Here is an 18,372-nt window from a genome sequence, read left to right on the forward strand (position 1 = left end):
GGGGAGGGGGTACAGGGGGAAAGGGGTGGGCGGAATGGTGGGAAGGGAGGAGGGAGTGGAGGAAGTGGTGGGGGTTTGACAGAAAAGGGGTAACTGGGGGAGGGGGTGGTGGGCAAAGAAGGGTAACAGGAATGGAGGGGTGACAGGACTAGATCAGGGTGACAGGGAGAGGGAGGGGACAGAGTTGGAGAGTGTGACAAGGAGAGGTGATGGGGAGAGAAGGTGACAGGTCCGGAGATGGCTGACAGGAGAGTGACTGGGAGGAATAGGTGACAGAGATAAATGGGGGTGACAAGGAGGGGGTGACAGGAGGGGGCCTAGGGCATGCTAACAGAGAGGTAGAGATAGAGGTGGTGACAGGATGGGAGAGAGAGTGGCAGAGAAGCTGGTGCCAGGAGGGCTAATAGAAACAGAGGGTATGAGACCCCAAAGAGCCAGGGCCTGGGCTGGCCTGGGTTCCGGGAGTTACTACTCAAATCTGAGGGAGGTGAGGGCCCCCGGGGCTTGGGTGGGAGTTATTCAGAGGGGCTGGACAGGAAGAGAGTAGGCCCTAGGGGAAAGAAAGCAGCTCTGGGGTGAAGAGAGGCTGGGCCAGGCAGCAAGGTCTGGGGGTACATGCGGCATAGTTGTAGGCCCTGGGTGGGGTATGCAAAGGTTTGTGTTTGGAAAAAACTGGGGCCAGATCTCAGTCCCCAGTATGGTAGTCCAGTGGGTCAGTGGGTAGTAGGTGGTGATGGCTACCCAACTTCTGGGCACTTGGGTGCCAGCCCCGGGGTGCCCTCCAGGCTCCGCCTGTGAGGACCCCAGGAGTGGCCCAAGAAAGGGCAGGCCTGGGACTCCAGGCTCCACAGGAGGAGCAGGCCCCTAGTGAGAGAGCATGAGGTCAAGGGTCCCCCAGTAGCTGGAAGACTGAGTTGGGGTTGCCCCTCATTGTGTTTGGCTTATGGTCCTGGGTCCCCCAACCCTCCTAGAGGCCTCCGTTTTGGCCTCTCAGGTTCTCTTAGTCACTTCAGAGTAAAGTTTTTTCCCCTTGTCTTTTCTCAGGGCAGCTGGAAAGGGGGCGGGCAGTAATGACTGTTCAGGAAGTGGGTGAGGTTGGCCTGTTGGGCTTGTCCTGCTTTCTTTGACCTTATCCCACTTATCCCCACTTGGAGTTGGAGGGCATATTTGGGGGCTTGCGGGGGGCTGGCCGACTCAGCCACCCTGCCAGAGCCAGCCCAGCCAGGGCGGGGATGCATGCAGGCAAGAAGAAGGGGGCTGGGCTTGCGGGTATCACGCTGGGTGCTGTGGGGGGAGGAGCAGGCTCCCATCCAGTGGGACAGAGAAACCCTGGGGTGTAGCTCTGTGTCCCACTGTGTGATGACGTGTGCGTGCTTCTGTGCGTGTGTGTGCGTGTGTGTGTGTTTGTGCGCGTGCGTGTGCTCATGCACGGCCCCGTGGCAGTGCTGGGTATGAGCTCTTGCCCCAGACATGTCCCTGCCTGCTCCCTGCCAGGATCTGGGGAGATGGCTGTACCTGGCAGCCCTGGGGTGCAGAACAGAGTGGGCAGCCGTCCCTCGGGACTCTCAGCTGCCCACTTCTTCCCACAATGCCTGGCCATGCCAGGCCGCCCAGAGTGGCAGAGGGAGGGTGGGGGGCGGAGAGAGGCTCATATCACAGCCCAGTCACCTCCCTTTCTGTGACTTGGTGCTTGTGCATGTGTGTGTGTCTGAGTGCATGTACTCTCTGCATGGCGACAGTGAGAGTAAATGTGCCCTCTGGATCATGTGACAGGCAGCACACTGAAATGGTCAGGAGCACGGACTCTGGAGCCAGAGAGCCTGGGTTCAGACCCTAGCGCTACTGTTTCCCACCTGGATGATCTTGGACAAGTTGCCTCATCTTTCTGTGGCTCGGTTTCCTCAGGTGTGAAATGAGGCCAATAGTAGCACCTACTTTTAGGGCTGTTGTGAGGATGAAACGGGTTAATAAAGGCAAGTTTAGCATGGAGTTCAGGACCCAGGGAGTGCTCCATAGGTGTGAACTGTTAGTGCTTCTGCTGTCCCCTTGGGGCGTTCAGAGCATGTGCTCTGCGTCCTCTGCAGAGCCAGCAGGTGTCTGTGAATGTTCCCCAAGGAGCCAGAGTGTGTATACTCAGGGGACTCGGGTGCTCGCCTGTGCCTGGTGCTGACTGGGGTATCACATGAGTTGAGGGCAGCCAGCGAGGAGGCCTTGGGGATGGTGGAATGGAGACAGTAGACTCAGCAAATGGGAAATCTTAGGGTACATTGGCTCTGGTGGGGGTTCCTGAGTTGCTCCGCATAATCCCCGTCTGCTTTCCCACCCTGCAGGTGAAGAAAAATGAAGCCAATGAAAAAGGCATGCACTGGCCTTTCAGGTCCTGGCAGTGGCAGCAAGTCTCCCCCAGCCACCAGGGCCAAGGCTCTGAGGCGGCGAGGGGCTGGGGAGGGTGACAAGCCAGAGGAGGAGGACGACGAGGCACAGCAGCCGCAGCCTGGGCCCGAAGAGGCTGAGGAAGGGGAGGAAGAGGAGGCTGAGCGGGGCCCTGGGGCTGAAGGTCCTCCACTGGAGCTGCACCCTGGTGACCCGGCTCCAGGCCCAGCTGAGGACCCCAAAGGGGATGGGGAGGCAGGCCGCTGGGAGCCCTCACTCAGCCGCAAGACGGCCACGTTCAAGTCTCGAGCGCCCAAGAAGAAGTATGTAGAGGAGCACGGAGCTGGCAGCAGTGGGGTGGCTGGGGCCCCTGAAGAGCGGGTACGGACCCCTGAGGAGGCCAGTGGCCTGGGGGTGCCTCCACGGCCACCCACCTCCACTCGCTCCTCCTCCACTGACACAGCCAGTGAGCACTCGGCAGACCTGGAGGATGAGCCGGCTGAGCCTTGTGGTCCAGGCCCCTGGCCCCCCGGCAGTACCAGTGGCGGCTATGACCTGCGGCAACTGCGGTCCCAGCGGGTGCTGGCCCGGCGTGGTGATGGCCTCTTCCTGCCGGCTGTGGTGCGCCAGGTGCGCCGAAGCCAGGACCTGGGCGTGCAGTTCCCTGGTGACCGAGCCCTGACTTTCTATGAGGGGGTGCCAGGCGCTGGTGTGGATGTAGTTTTGGATGCCACACCCCCACCAGGTGCCCTGGTGGTGGGCACAGCTGTCTGTACCTGTGTGGAGCCCGGCGTGGCTGCCTACCGGGAAGGTGTGGTGGTGGAGGTGGCCACCAAGCCAGCTGCCTACAAGGTCCGTCTCAGCCCTGGCCCCAGCTCCCAGCCAGGCCCACCAGGCAGCCTCCCGCAGCCCCCACAGCCACTGCACCGTGAGCCGGAGGAGGCCGTGTGGGTGGCCCGCTCCAGCCTACGCCTGCTGCGCCCCCCCTGGGAACCTGAGGCCATGCTGAGGAAGCCCCCGACAGGCCCCGAGGAAGAGCAGGTGGAGCCTGGGGCCACCTTGCCACCCTGCCCTGCTGCCCTGGACCCCAAACAGCCCGAGGACGCTGAGGTCTCTAAGATCAGCTTTGGTGGCAACCTGGGTACTCACTGTGAGGAGGGTGAGGAGAAGCACCCTCCAGCGTTGGGTACCCCCGCCTTGCTCCCACTGCCCCCACCCCAGCTCCTGTCACCGCCACCCAAGTCTCCAGCCTTTGTGGGCCCTGGCCGCCCTGGCGAGCAGCCCTCGCCCTGCCAGGAGGGGAGCCAGGGTGGCAGCCGCAGCAGCAGTGTGGCCTCCCTGGAAAAGGGGACCGCACCGGCAGCCCGGGCCCGCACGCCACTGACAGCGGCCCAGCAGAAGTACAAGAAGGGTGATGTGGTCTGCACACCCAGCGGAATACGAAAGAAGTTCAATGGCAAGCAGTGGCGCCGGCTGTGCTCGCGAGATGGCTGCATGAAGGAGTCACAGCGGCGGGGCTACTGCTCACGTCACCTGTCCATGCGAACCAAAGAGATGGAGGGCCTGGCAGACAGTGGGCCTGGGGGGGCAGGCCGGCCCGCAGCCGTGGCAGCCCGTGAGGGCAGCACAGAGTTTGACTGGGGTGATGAGACATCGAGGGACAGTGAGGCCAGCAGTGTGGCGGCTCGTGGAGACTCACGGCCACGCCTGGTGGCCCCTGCTGACTTGTCACGCTTTGAGTTCGATGAGTGTGAGGCGGCCGTGATGCTGGTGTCACTGGGCAGCTCGCGCTCAGGCACACCCTCCTTCTCACCCGTCTCCACGCAATCGCCCTTCTCGCCAGCCCCGTCACCCTCACCCTCGCCACTCTTCGGTTTCCGCCCTGCCAACTTCAGCCCCATCAACGCCTCACCAGTCATCCAGCGCACTGCAGTCCGCAGTCGCCACCTGAGCGCCAGCACCCCTAAGGCAGGTGTGCTGACGCCGCCAGACCTGGGCCCCCACCCACCGCCACCTGCCCCCCGAGAGCGCCACTCCTCTGGAATCCTACCCACCTTCCAGACCAACCTGACCTTCACCGTGCCCATCAGCCCTGGGCGCCGGAAGACAGAGCTGTTGCCGCACCCAGGGGCCTTGGGGGCCCCTGGCGCAGGGGGTGGAGGAGCCGCCCCAGACTTTCCCAAGAGTGACAGCTTAGACTCTGGTGTGGACTCGGTGTCCCACACACCTACACCCTCCACGCCAGCTGGCTTCCGGGCCGTGTCCCCTGCTGTGCCCTTCTCTCGCTCCCGCCAGCCCTCACCATTGCTGCTGTTGCCCCCGCCTGCCGGCCTGACCTCAGATCCGGGGCCCTCTGTGCGCAGGGTGCCTGCCGTGCAGCGGGACTCACCTGTCATTGTCCGCAACCCTGATGTGCCACTGCCCTCCAAATTCCCTGGGGAGGTGGGCACTGCTGGTGAGGTGCGGGCTGGGGGACCTGGGCGGGGCTGCCGCGAGACCCCGGTGCCCACTGGGGTGGCCAGTGGGAAGCCTGGCCTGCCCCCACCTCTGCCAGCCCCCGTGCCCATCACTGTGCCTCCAGCTGCACCAACTGCCGTGGCCCAGCCGATGCCCACCTTTGGCCTGGCTTCTTCACCCTTTCAGCCTGTGGCCTTCCACCCCTCACCTGCTGCCCTGTTGCCCGTTTTGGTGCCCAGCAGCTATACCAGCCACCCTGCCCCCAAGAAGGAAGTCATCATGGGCCGGCCTGGAACAGGTAAGAGGTGGAAGTGGATGGGCTGTGCCAGGCTCACCTCTTAGAGGGCCTCTTGTAAGCTGAACTCTCGAGAGGTGAGCTCCTCACCTCGGGAGGGCTTCAAGCGAAGGCCGGCCTCCTCTCTGCACAGATGTTGCAGTGGGAATTCACATGTCAGGAAGGGATTGGACTTTTAAGGCTCAAGGCACCGTTTCCAGAGGCCTCCTGTCAGAGATTCTGGTCTCGAGAGGTCTATCAGTCAGCAAACCTTTACTGAATGCAGACTGAGTCAGGTCTCCATGGAGCTGATGGGATAACAGAGAATGATAATTGTGGCAACAGCTTCCATGTCTTGGGGGACCGGGTGAGGGCATTGCCATGGTAAGCACTGTATGTAGGTGAGCTTGCCAAATTTTCACATCCACCTCATAGTGCGCTTACCATGTACCCCCTGTTCTAAATCCTTTTCAAATATTAGCTCATTTTATCTTCACAACCACCCTAACAGGAGAGTGCTATGATTATGCTTGTTTAGAGGAAACTAAGGCCAGAGTCATAACTTGCCCAGGGTTACATGGCTAGTAAATCCTGGAGCAGTCCTCAAACCCAGGCAGGCTGGCCCGTGACCACGTGGCCATAGTGCTGGATTACAGATGGGCAGACGGAGTCTCTAACAGGTCTTTCCAGGAGGTGGCAGGACCAGGACTGGAGCCGTCATCTTTACCACTGTGTCTAATAAACATCACAGGCACAGTCAGTGCCATGGAAGGGAGCCGGGGGGTGTGCTGGGCACTCCTCCAGGTGTGAATCTAGCCTGGCTGCCCTGAGGACAGGGCGTGTAATTCAGGAGTTGAAGGATGAGTGGGAACCAGCAACTGTGGGGCAGAAGAGCCTCCTGGGAGGAGGGTGACGGGACAGCGCCGAGACCGGAAGGAGCACAGCCTGGGAGGGGAAGATGGAAGGCCACGGTGGCTGGAGAGCTGAGGCTGGGGGTGGGAGAGTGTCATTTCTGAGATGATGCTGGACAGCCAGGGACCAAGGCCAGGCTGGGCCTTGTAGGAGCAACACAGAGAGGGTGACAGACCTGTTAGAAGCTCCTTCCTAGCATTTCTTTCTTACTTGTTTATGTATGTATGTATTTATTTAGTTTTATAGAGAGGGGGTCTCACTATGCTGCCCAGGCTGGTCTTGAATTCCTGGGCTCAAGCAATCTTCCAGTCTTGGCCTCCCAAAATGCTGGGATTCCAGGTGTGAGCCACTGCACCTGGCCTTATTTATTTGTATTTATTTATTAATCTACTGTTGATTCAGGGCCTGGCCCTGTGCTGTGCCTGGCCCTGTGCTGGATGGTGCTGAGGACACAGTCTATTTACACAGGGTTCATGGCCTCTGGAAAAGATAGACCCCTCCCTAGACAGTAACAGTCTGGGGTGGTCAGAGATGGGGTGGAGGAAGCCCAGGAGGCCGTGGGAGCCCAGAGAAGATGCCTGTCCAGTCTGAGAAGTCAGAGAAGGCTTCTTGGAAGAACAGCCAGGTGCCTATGAACTGAAACCTGAAGGGTGTGCAGATGTGAGCCTGGCAAGGTAGGCAGGGAGGACCTTCAGGCAGAGGAAAGAGTTTGTGCAAAGGCCTTAAGGCAAAAGCAGATATTTGTAAGATGTTGAATCTGCAAAGTCAAAGGCTCTAGATGGCGAGTGAGCGTTGGGGATGTGTGGCTGGATTGGTAAGCAAGGGTCAGATCAGAGAGGACCCTTAAGTAAGATCATTATGAAATGTATCCTGAGGGTACTAGGGAGCCATGGAAGGTTTTGAGCAGATTCAACCACTGCTGCACCATGGAGGGTGTGTTTGAGTCTCTGAGGCCAGAGGCAGGGAGACCAGGGAGGAAAGAGGCTGGGTGTGGATGTGGGTAGGAGTCACTGTGGCTTGGGCTGGGGCAGGAGCCCTTTCAGGAAGGAGCACTGGCCTGGCCCTGCCCTTATGGGGTTCCAGCCCAGGCCAGTCCCTAGGGACAGGGCACAGGGACATGGGCTATGCCTGCCCCTCATGCTCATATACGGAACTGAGGTTGTAAGCCATGTGTTTCACCCTGACGCCAACACTTTTTACATTTGTTGTTATAGGTGATATGAGCAAATTTTACAGCAGGGATTTCTGTCCTTTGGCAATGAAGAAACTAAATCAGAGAGTCTGTAACCACTCCCCTACCCTTCACCCCTCCATGTGCCCACAGCCCCCAACATGGCCCCTACAGTATTGTTTCATGTGGCCACTCCTGCTGTGGAGTGGGGAGGGATGGCTCTGGTCCAGCGGCTGGGCTTACCAGAGTAGGCCCAGCAGGGCTCTTGTTACCATTTTCCAGATGAGGAAAAGTGAGGCCCTGACAAAANCATGCGAACCAAAGAGATGGAGGGCCTGGCAGACAGTGGGCCTGGGGGGGCAGGCCGGCCCGCAGCCGTGGCAGCCCGTGAGGGCAGCACAGAGTTTGACTGGGGTGATGAGACATCGAGGGACAGTGAGGCCAGCAGTGTGGCGGCTCGTGGAGACTCACGGCCACGCCTGGTGGCCCCTGCTGACTTGTCACGCTTTGAGTTCGATGAGTGTGAGGCGGCCGTGATGCTGGTGTCACTGGGCAGCTCGCGCTCAGGCACACCCTCCTTCTCACCCGTCTCCACGCAATCGCCCTTCTCGCCAGCCCCGTCACCCTCACCCTCGCCACTCTTCGGTTTCCGCCCTGCCAACTTCAGCCCCATCAACGCCTCACCAGTCATCCAGCGCACTGCAGTCCGCAGTCGCCACCTGAGCGCCAGCACCCCTAAGGCAGGTGTGCTGACGCCGCCAGACCTGGGCCCCACCCACCGCCACCTGCCCCCCGAGAGCGCCACTCCTCTGGAATCCTACCCACCTTCCAGACCAACCTGACCTTCACCGTGCCCATCAGCCCTGGGCGCCGGAAGACAGAGCTGTTGCCGCACCCAGGGGCCTTGGGGCCCCTGGCGCAGGGGTGGAGGAGCCGCCCCAGACTTTCCCAAGAGTGACAGCTTAGACTCTGGTGTGGACTCGGTGTCCCACACACCTACACCCTCCACGCCAGCTGGCTTCCGGGCCGTGTCCCCTGCTGTGCCCTTCTCTCGCTCCCGCCAGCCCTCACCATTGCTGCTGTTGCCCCGCCTGCCGGCCTGACCTCAGATCCGGGGCCCTCTGTGCGCAGGGTGCCTGCCGTGCAGCGGGACTCACCTGTCATTGTCCGCAACCCTGATGTGCCACTGCCCTCCAAATTCCCTGGGGAGGTGGGCACTGCTGGTGAGGTGCGGGCTGGGGACCTGGGCGGGGCTGCCGCGAGACCCCGGTGCCCACTGGGGTGGCCAGTGGGAAGCCTGGCCTGCCCCACCTCTGCCAGCCCCGTGCCCATCACTGTGCCTCCAGCTGCACCAACTGCCGTGGCCCAGCCGATGCCCACCTTTGGCCTGGCTTCTTCACCCTTTCAGCCTGTGGCCTTCCACCCCTCACCTGCTGCCCTGTTGCCCGTTTTGGTGCCCAGCAGCTATACCAGCCACCCTGCCCCAAGAAGGAAGTCATCATGGGCCGGCCTGGAACAGGTAAGAGGTGGAAGTGGATGGGCTGTGCCAGGCTCACCTCTTAGAGGGCCTCTTGTAAGCTGAACTCTCGAGAGGTGAGCTCCTCACCTCGGGAGGGCTTCAAGCGAAGGCCGGCCTCCTCTCTGCACAGATGTTGCAGTGGGAATTCACATGTCAGGAAGGGATTGGACTTTTAAGGCTCAAGGCACCGTTTCCAGAGGCCTCCTGTCAGAGATTCTGGTCTCGAGAGGTCTATCAGTCAGCAAACCTTTACTGAATGCAGACTGAGTCAGGTCTCCATGGAGCTGATGGGATAACAGAGAATGATAATTGTGGCAACAGCTTCCATGTCTTGGGGACCGGGTGAGGGCATTGCCATGGTAAGCACTGTATGTAGGTGAGCTTGCCAAATTTTCACATCCACCTCATAGTGCGCTTACCATGTACCCCTGTTCTAAATCCTTTTCAAATATTAGCTCATTTTATCTTCACAACCACCCTAACAGGAGAGTGCTATGATTATGCTTGTTTAGAGGAAACTAAGGCCAGAGTCATAACTTGCCCAGGGTTACATGGCTAGTAAATCCTGGAGCAGTCCTCAAACCCAGGCAGGCTGGCCCGTGACCACGTGGCCATAGTGCTGGATTACAGATGGGCAGACGGAGTCTCTAACAGGTCTTTCCAGGAGGTGGCAGGACCAGGACTGGAGCCGTCATCTTTACCACTGTGTCTAATAAACATCACAGGCACAGTCAGTGCCATGGAAGGGAGCCGGGGGGTGTGCTGGGCACTCCTCCAGGTGTGAATCTAGCCTGGCTGCCCTGAGGACAGGGCGTGTAATTCAGGAGTTGAAGGATGAGTGGGAACCAGCAACTGTGGGGCAGAAGAGCCTCCTGGGAGGAGGGTGACGGGACAGCGCCGAGACCGGAAGGAGCACAGCCTGGGAGGGGAAGATGGAAGGCCACGGTGGCTGGAGAGCTGAGGCTGGGGTGGGAGAGTGTCATTTCTGAGATGATGCTGGACAGCCAGGGACCAAGGCCAGGCTGGGCCTTGTAGGAGCAACACAGAGAGGGTGACAGACCTGTTAGAAGCTCCTTCCTAGCATTTCTTTCTTACTTGTTTATGTATGTATGTATTTATTTAGTTTTATAGAGAGGGGTCTCACTATGCTGCCCAGGCTGGTCTTGAATTCCTGGGCTCAAGCAATCTTCCAGTCTTGGCCTCCCAAAATGCTGGGATTCCAGGTGTGAGCCACTGCACCTGGCCTTATTTATTTGTATTTATTTATTAATCTACTGTTGATTCAGGGCCTGGCCCTGTGCTGTGCCTGGCCCTGTGCTGGATGGTGCTGAGGACACAGTCTATTTACACAGGGTTCATGGCCTCTGGAAAAGATAGACCCCTCCCTAGACAGTAACAGTCTGGGGTGGTCAGAGATGGGGTGGAGGAAGCCCAGGAGGCCGTGGGAGCCCAGAGAAGATGCCTGTCCAGTCTGAGAAGTCAGAGAAGGCTTCTTGGAAGAACAGCCAGGTGCCTATGAACTGAAACCTGAAGGGTGTGCAGATGTGAGCCTGGCAAGGTAGGCAGGGAGGACCTTCAGGCAGAGGAAAGAGTTTGTGCAAAGGCCTTAAGGCAAAAGCAGATATTTGTAAGATGTTGAATCTGCAAAGTCAAAGGCTCTAGATGGCGAGTGAGCGTTGGGGATGTGTGGCTGGATTGGTAAGCAAGGGTCAGATCAGAGAGGACCCTTAAGTAAGATCATTATGAAATGTATCCTGAGGGTACTAGGGAGCCATGGAAGGTTTTGAGCAGATTCAACCACTGCTGCACCATGGAGGGTGTGTTTGAGTCTCTGAGGCCAGAGGCAGGGAGACCAGGGAGGAAAGAGGCTGGGTGTGGATGTGGGTAGGAGTCACTGTGGCTTGGGCTGGGGCAGGAGCCCTTTCAGGAAGGAGCACTGGCCTGGCCCTGCCCTTATGGGGTTCCAGCCCAGGCCAGTCCCTAGGGACAGGGCACAGGGACATGGGCTATGCCTGCCCCTCATGCTCATATACGGAACTGAGGTTGTAAGCCATGTGTTTCACCCTGACGCCAACACTTTTACATTTGTTGTTATAGGTGATATGAGCAAATTTTACAGCAGGGATTTCTGTCCTTTGGCAATGAAGAAACTAAATCAGAGAGTCTGTAACCACTCCCCTACCCTTCACCCCTCCATGTGCCCACAGCCCCAACATGGCCCCTACAGTATTGTTTCATGTGGCCACTCCTGCTGTGGAGTGGGGAGGGATGGCTCTGGTCCAGCGGCTGGGCTTACCAGAGTAGGCCCAGCAGGGCTCTTGTTACCATTTTCCAGATGAGGAAAAGTGAGGCCCTGACAAAAGGAGAGTCTTGATTGAGGCCAGCCAGGCAGTGAGGGGCAGGATGAGGGCCTTGAGCCATCTCCCAGCCTCCAGACTATGGGACTCTCACTACCAAAAGTGGCAGTAATAATAACTCACCGAGCAGCACAGGTGATACACGTGTCTGGCACACTTCAGTGAGTCCTGCTGAGTCTTTACTCCCTGAATCCTCACAATGCCCCAGGCTGGTACCATGATTACTAGTTCCACTGGACAGAGGAGGAAACCATAGCCTGAGAGGCTAAGTGACTTGCCCGGCGTCCCTCAGCTAGGAAAAGAGAGAGCCAGAATTTTTTTTTTTTTTTTTTGAGACAAAGTCTCCCTCTGTTGCCCAGGCTGGAGTCCAGTGGCGCGATCTCGGCTCACTGCAAGCTCCGCCTCCCAAGTTGACGCCATTCTCCTGCCTCAGCCTCCCAAGTAGCTGGGACTGCAGGTACCTGCCACCACGCCCGGCTAATATTTTTTGCATTTTTAGTAGAGACGGGGTTTCACTGTGTTAGCCAGGATGGTCTTGATCTCCTGACCTGGTGATCTGCTTGCCTCAGCCTCCCAAAGTGCTGGGATTACAGGCATGAGCCAGACAGCCAGGATTCTGAGACAGAGTCTGGCTCTGTCGCCCAGGCTGCAGTGCAGTAGCGTAATCTTGGCTCACTGCAACTTCCTCCTCCTGGGTTCAAGCGATTCTCCCGCCTCAGCCTCCCGAGTAGCTGGGATTACAGGAGTGTGCCACCACGCCCGGCTAATTTTTGTATTTTTAGTAGAGCCGAGGTTTCACCATGTTGGCCAGGCTGGTCTTGAACTCCTGACCTCAGGTGATCCTCCTACCTTGGCCTCCCAAAGTGCTGGGATTACACTTTGGGAGTCACCGCACCCAGCTGCCAAGAGCCAGGATTTGAAATCAGACTGTCTGGCTCCAGATCCCAGGCTCTCAAGCACTTTCAATAATAACAATGATAACAATAATAACAATAATACCTACTCTACTGAGCGAAGACTGTGTGCCTAACCCTGGGCTTGGGGCCATTTCATCAGCTCCGCCTGATGCTGTGAAGCAGATTGCCAGGCCTGTTGTCCAGGGGTAGACTGAGGATCAGAGAAGGGAGGCCCCTTGCTGGGGGCCACCTGGTCGTCATAACTTGTCCAATGCCTGTCCTGGCAGTTCTGAGGAGCACCTCCCTAACAACACCCATGCTGAGGTATTCAGGCCGCCTTCAGGTTTCTGAATAGCCAGCCCTTTCATTCTTCTCCCAGAGGCCTCCCTAAGCCCTTGGGAGGTAGGCAGCTTGCAGCCTTCTCCCCACGGGGCCCAGATAGGGCAGACCATGTTCAGTGGCTTCGTCCGTTCTGCTGGCCCGTGCCAGGGCCTGACCCTCCATCAGAGGGCAGCAGGTGTGGAGGGGCGGCCCAGGGCAGCCTGCGCCTGCCCTGCGGGCCCCCCCAGTCAGCGCATTTGGTTCCGCTGGGGGACTTGCTGGGCGCAGGCGGCCGTGGGCACTCTCTCACCTTCTGAGGCCGCATGCCGGCCATCGCGGCCGAAGCCAGCTGCCGTTGCCACCTCCCTCTGACTCTTCCGCTGCTCCCCCAGGAGACCCATCCCGCCCCACGGGCCCGCGCCTCGGCGTCAAGTCCAGCCCCATTCCTGGTATGGCCTCCCGGCTCCCAGCTTCCTGCCTGGCTTCCCCTTATTGACAGGCGTTACTTCTTGTCCTGGGCCTCTGTCTGGCAGTCTGGCTCTGTCTGTCTGTCTTATCCTTGGCTTCCTCTATCTCTGGTCTCTATTTCTAGGTCGATATGTGTGTCTCTTTCGGGACCTCTGTCTGACTCTTCTGAGTCTGGGGGCTCCCTATGTCTTCCTGGGTTTGTCCGTCTCTGGACTTCAGTCCTTGTCTGAGCTTTCAGCCCACCTTCCTTCTGTTTTGGCTGCCAGTCTTGGCATCCTGTGTCTCTGGGCCAGCCTTGGCTTCTCTTTGGCCCTCCCACTCCCACTCTTTGGATGGACTTGCTGCCCCCATGCCAGCCTCCCATCCCCACCCTGTGCATATCAGGTGTTCTGTTCTTTTAAGACAGTGGGCAGTTGCCAAGCACCAGGTCTCCTACTTCCTTCTTGGGGAGTGTTGGGAGGTTGTCCAGGCCGGGGAGCCCCTCATGCTCTTTGACAAATTAACTGCCTACTACTGTCCCTGAAATCTGCTGAGAAGTGTTGAGATTCATCCTGTAGACCCATCCACCATCCAAACACCTGTTCCCAAGACAGGCAGGAAGGCAGAGGCTGTATGGACCAAGCTAGGAGATCCGGCCGTGGGGGGCGGCAGGAAAGAAGCCCACCCACCTGCTAGAGGGCATGACCCAGATCACCCTACCTCCCCCGCTACCCCTTGCCTTTTATTTGATGCCAGCTTCATTGAAACGAATCCCAGATGTAGTGCGCCCCAATGGGTAGGGCCTCAGAGACCAGGCAGTACCCATCAACTATGCTTGGGCAGGTGGGGAAAAAGAGGGGCCAGAGGGGTTAAGCCTGGATCTCCTGACTCCCCAGATCCAGGTACTGCCCACCATAATTTCCATTTTGTCTCAAACAGTGAACCCTACCTCCACCAGCAGGAGCCAGCTCCCTCCTCATCCCTCTGCCAGGCCCAGGGCTGAGCAGTCCTGGGGCAAGTGGGTGAGGAAGGCAGATGTGGATGCAGGCACAGGCAAGGATGAGCCTAGGGAGGTACTGAGTCTGGGGAAGCCAGGGGGCAGGGACAACTCAGTGGTTCATGGGGGCTGATAAGGAAGAATCAGGTAGGTTTCTCATTGGAGGTGACATTTGAGCTGAAGTATGAGGAATGAGTAGATTTCAGAGTAGTCAAAGAAAGGAAAAGGCAATTCCACCTGAAGCAGCTGCATGAGCAAAGACCAGGAGGAGTGAAAGTGCATGAACTCCGAGTGGCTAGTTGAGGCTGGAGCTGACACCAGAGTCCAGGCTTCGCAGAAGGGTGCTGTGGACGACAGGCCCAGCCTGAATGTCAGGCTGAGAAGCTGGGACTCTACTCGGGCCAGTAAAGAGCCAAGAAAGCATTTAGAGCAGGGGAGGGAAAAGGTCGGATCTAGGTGTCAGAGACCCCTGGAGATCGCCCTGGAAAGGCAGGAGTTGGGAAGAAGATGGCTTGGGGAAGAGGAGGAGAGGAGGAAGAGCTTGTGAAGTTGCAGGAGTGCGTCTTGGTGACTTTGTAGAAGAGCCCCCAGCACCTGGAACTGCGAGGCGTAAGGCTGCCTCCTGGCGGCAGGCCGCGGCGGGACAGCAGGCGTGCGCATGCGCGGCAGGGGGGTAGGGGTTGGTACATCCCGGAGCCCCCGGCGCCCGGGTATTAATGGTTCCATTAGTGGCCGGGAGGGAGGCGCATTAGCGGCGGCGACGGCGTCTGGCTCCCATTACCACCGGCGGCAGCGGCTGCACCGCAGGCGGCTGGACCCTAGCCCGCCGCGCCGCCTCCTCCACCCCCACCCTATCCCCTGTTCCCGCTCCCCACGAGGCACCGGGCAGGGAACTCCCGTCCCCTGTTTTCGGCGGAAAAGCTGATTGTGAAGCCAGATAGATTTGGGTTCAAATCCCGGCTGTGCCACCTCTCGGCTGCAAGATGCTGCCCCCCCACTGAGCCTGTTTCTTGCGAAGTAGTCGGGGAAACCAGGTGCTCTGGGGGTTGCGTAGACGCGGACTGGCACCCAGCGAGGGCCGCGCCCAGCCCCCACTGGCACCCAGGGGTGCTGGTTCCCGCGCGCCCCTGGGTGCAGGCCTGTGTCGGCCCTCCGTCCTTCCCATTGGTTGCCGTCTCGCCCGCCGACCGCTGATTGGCCAAGGCCTGCTTCCCCGCTCCTGAGCCATTAACCCCTGCGCGGCCGCGTCCTTGCGCTGGGTGGGGGACCCTCCCTCCCTCCCACCGCAGACAGCTCGGGTGCCAGCTGGCCGGCGCCCCGCCGCGGCCCGCGTGGGTGTCAGGCCGGCCGGGCACCCGCCCGCCCTCCCTGCACAAAGCGGCTTTGTGGGGCCTGCCTGGGGTTGGCTAGGGGCCAGGCGGCGAGTGGAAAATCTCGTGAGCGCGGGGAGGGAAGGGGAACGCAGGGCGGCGCCCCCTCCTCTGCTCGGGCTTTGGCGCCTCCCTCAGCCCGCGCAGACCAACCCTCCCAGCCCCAGCGCCTGTACACCCCTTCCCCGCCCCCGCACCTTCCCTTCCCCAAACCCACGTCTCTCAACCCCCGACCCCGCATCGCACCCATCTCCCAATCCTTGGGGACCATCCCCACACACACTCCCCTGTCTCTCTTTTCCTCCTGGTCCCCTGCCTACCCCAGCCCCACTCACACTGACTCACCCCAGCGCTATTTTTAGCCCCCCATCCCTGCCGAGCCGCGCCAGCCCAATCCTGGGCTCGTTCCCCAGGCAACCCTGGCCGTCGCCGACGCCGCCCGGGGTGGGTGGGTGGGTGTGTATGTGGAAAGCGGGTGAGGGGAGCTGGGGACACCGGGGTGGTGAGCTGAGGCGGGGACCTGGGCCTGGAGAGCAGGGTGGGGAGCCGCAGGCGGCCGGCAGGGGTGCGGTGCCTAGCGGGCTCAATAAATGAGTTTAGAGTGTGCCTCTGCCTATCCCTCAGTCTGTCAGCATCCCTGGCTGCTCGCCCCAGGCCTCTGGGCAGGCCTCAGCCTGTACGGCCCGCCCGGGTGACTGTTGATGTCTTCGTCTGGGTTCCCTGTCCCCAGGCCTGGGTGTGGTGGCACAGTAGGGGCTGTTTAGGGGCAGTCCTTCTGTGGAGTTGGTTAGGGGTTGGCGCAGAGGGTGGCTGCCATCACAGTCCTGCTCAGTACCTTTTTCCAACTAGGGAGGCCCCAGTTAGGGTTGGGGATGGCAAGAGAGAGGGAGCTGTCTAGGGACAGGACCTGCTCCCTCCCCTCTGCTCCAAATCCACCCCCATCCAGGGTTCCTCCACCCTGAACAATAGAAGCTAAGTATAGGGCTGGCCCAGCGCCCAGGGCAGGGGGGCCCTTCCCGCCCGGATTCCCGCCCCTCCCTACCAGGCTAGGCCCCCACTTGGTTGTACCCTGTCCCGAATGGGGCCTCTTCCCATCTCTCCTCCGTGGGCACTGTGTCTTCTACCAGATGTGCAACCCTCCCAGATGTGTGGGGCCCTCTTTCCCTCCTGTGCCATGCCTGGCTTTTTCTGAACCAACAGAAGTGGGGGATCTGGGGGGCAGAGCCCCTCTGAGGTCTGTCCTTGGGCTTTATTGCAGTAAGGAAGGGGTTAACTTGCCAGTAGGTGACTCACTCACCGGTGGGGAGAAGAGGGGGCAGTGGTGGGGGCAGTGGTGGGGAGATAGCGGGCCACATTGATTTTAGCCTCAATTCCTGCCTCACATTGCAGTCCCTGGGGCAGTGAGGTAATGGAGGGTCTGAGTCTGGGACTGCATAGGAAGGAGGGGGCAGTCACCTAATAGTCCCTCTGGTTGCCCCTCCAGGCTCACAGCCAAGTGTCTGGCCCTGCAGTCTCTGGAGGTCAGAGAGCTACAGACCTTCCCTTCCCTTTTGGGCTCAGGTTACCCAGTTTTTGCCCCCTCTCTATTCCTTCAGCTCTGTCAGTGGATGAGGCAGGTTGGGGAAAGAGCTCCTCTGCTCCTGTCAACCATCCAACCTGTGTAAGAGCCCAGTCTTGGTCCGTCTTAGCCTGTGCAACCTTTACCTGCCCAACTGTGCGACCCCAGTCCTGTGTCTTTACTGGGTATGGCCCCAGGGCCCCTCTTGAGTGATCCAGGGCCTTTGTGTCTCTGCCAGATGGGCTCTACATCCTTGCCTGTGTCTTCGTGTGAGCCCCCTCACCTTTCTGTGGTCCACGTGGCTCTGTATCATTGTCTAACTATATTCCCCAGCCTCTGTTTGGAGTTCCCTCCCTGGGTCCACCCTGAGGTTAAGCCTTGAGTAATGGAAACAGCACTTGAGTTGGAGTTCTGGGCTGGTACATCTTGACTGCATGATCTTGCCACAGTTTATTCAATCTCTGAGGCTCGTTTTCTCACCTGAACAATGGGTGTAATAAAGCATACCTCCCTAGGTGGCTGTGAGGATTCAATGAACCAGATAATACATACAAGCTCCCAGCACACAGCAGCCCCAGTAAGTGTTAGTTTCCTTTCTTCCTGGCCCTTTTTTTCTGGGAGGAGGAGTGGGGGTTAGTGGGTGGCTGGCAGAGTAGTGTGGTGGGGTCAGCCATGGTGTGCTGTGTGGTCCCCTGCCTTATGCTGCTAGATAGAGGGTCCACAGTGGCAGATGAGTGTCAGGGTGAGTGGCTGAATGACGGCGATGGCCACTGGGCTCTGTATACCTGATGGGCCTGGGTACTGAAGCAGGTAGCGCCCATTAGGGTAGGATTATATAGAGGGTGGGGTCGGTATGATGGTGTGTGTGAGAGCTGAGTGTGCGCTGGGAATAGGAGGAGCTTTGTGAGTGCTAGGAAGGCTGTGTGTGTGATGGAGGAGTATGTGGTTGTGTGGGAGGGGTGTGGAGTGTGTAGTGGACAAGCAGGGCTATGCCGAGTTCCTCCTGTTTGACATGTTGTCTGTTTGCATGATTCATGTGGGCTGGTGGGGGTGTGATGAGGATGCGGGTTGTCGAGGCATGTGTGACAGGGCATGGATGAGATGGGTGATGAGAACAGGATGGGTGAATGCACGATGGTGGGTGGGGAGCGATGGACTGTGAGCGTGTGAGGTTGTACATCTGTGTTAGCAGGTGTGTGAGGTGTGACTTCGTGTGTGACAGTGTGGGTGTAAGACAGAGGGCATGTGTCCGTGGGGTGTGTAGGAGATAATGGGTGTGGCACGAAAGTGTGTGTGTATGTCTGTTAGGAGTGTGAGTGTGAGTAGGTGAGGGCTCAGGGATGCTTCGTCCAGCCCTACGCGCAGTTTGTCTGCCCAGCGGGGCCAGGCGCGCCCAAGCGGGTGTGCGGGAGGCGGGCCGAGCCGCGCGTGAGCGTGTTCCTCGCGCCGACTGGACACACAGCACCACGCACAACCCCGGGACCTCCGCAACGCGGCGCCCCGAACCGCCCCCCTGGCTCGGTGCCTTTACTGCAGTGCGCCCTCCCTGCCACCCTCCTACCGCGGCCCCGCCCCCGGCCGGCTCGGGGCCAACCGGAGCCCGCCCCGCCCTGCCCTTATTTGCATATGACTGACGTTCCCCCGGGGCGGCCAATGGGGCGGGCGCGGCGGGGCCTGACCCGCGCGCGGCGGCGGCAGCCAATGGGCTCACGCGCGGGGG

General features: G+C 59.5%; 1 protein-coding gene across 1 annotated transcript in view; it reads left to right on the top strand.

The window, feature by feature from the left end:
- CIC (capicua transcriptional repressor) overlaps window positions 1–18,372 on the top strand; it is a 30,956-nt gene that overhangs the window by 496 nt on the left and 12,088 nt on the right. Inside the window, 1 exon segment of the mRNA XM_017849852.1 lies at window positions 2,331–5,128. Within this exon segment, the coding sequence (XP_017705341.1) occupies window positions 2,341–5,128 (2,788 nt within the window). The 5' untranslated portion in view covers window positions 2,331–2,340.

Source organism: Rhinopithecus bieti, unplaced genomic scaffold (assembly GCF_001698545.2).
Source record: "Rhinopithecus bieti isolate Rb0 unplaced genomic scaffold, ASM169854v2 scaffold_33065, whole genome shotgun sequence".
NCBI classification, from domain to species: Eukaryota; Metazoa; Chordata; class Mammalia; order Primates; family Cercopithecidae; genus Rhinopithecus; species Rhinopithecus bieti.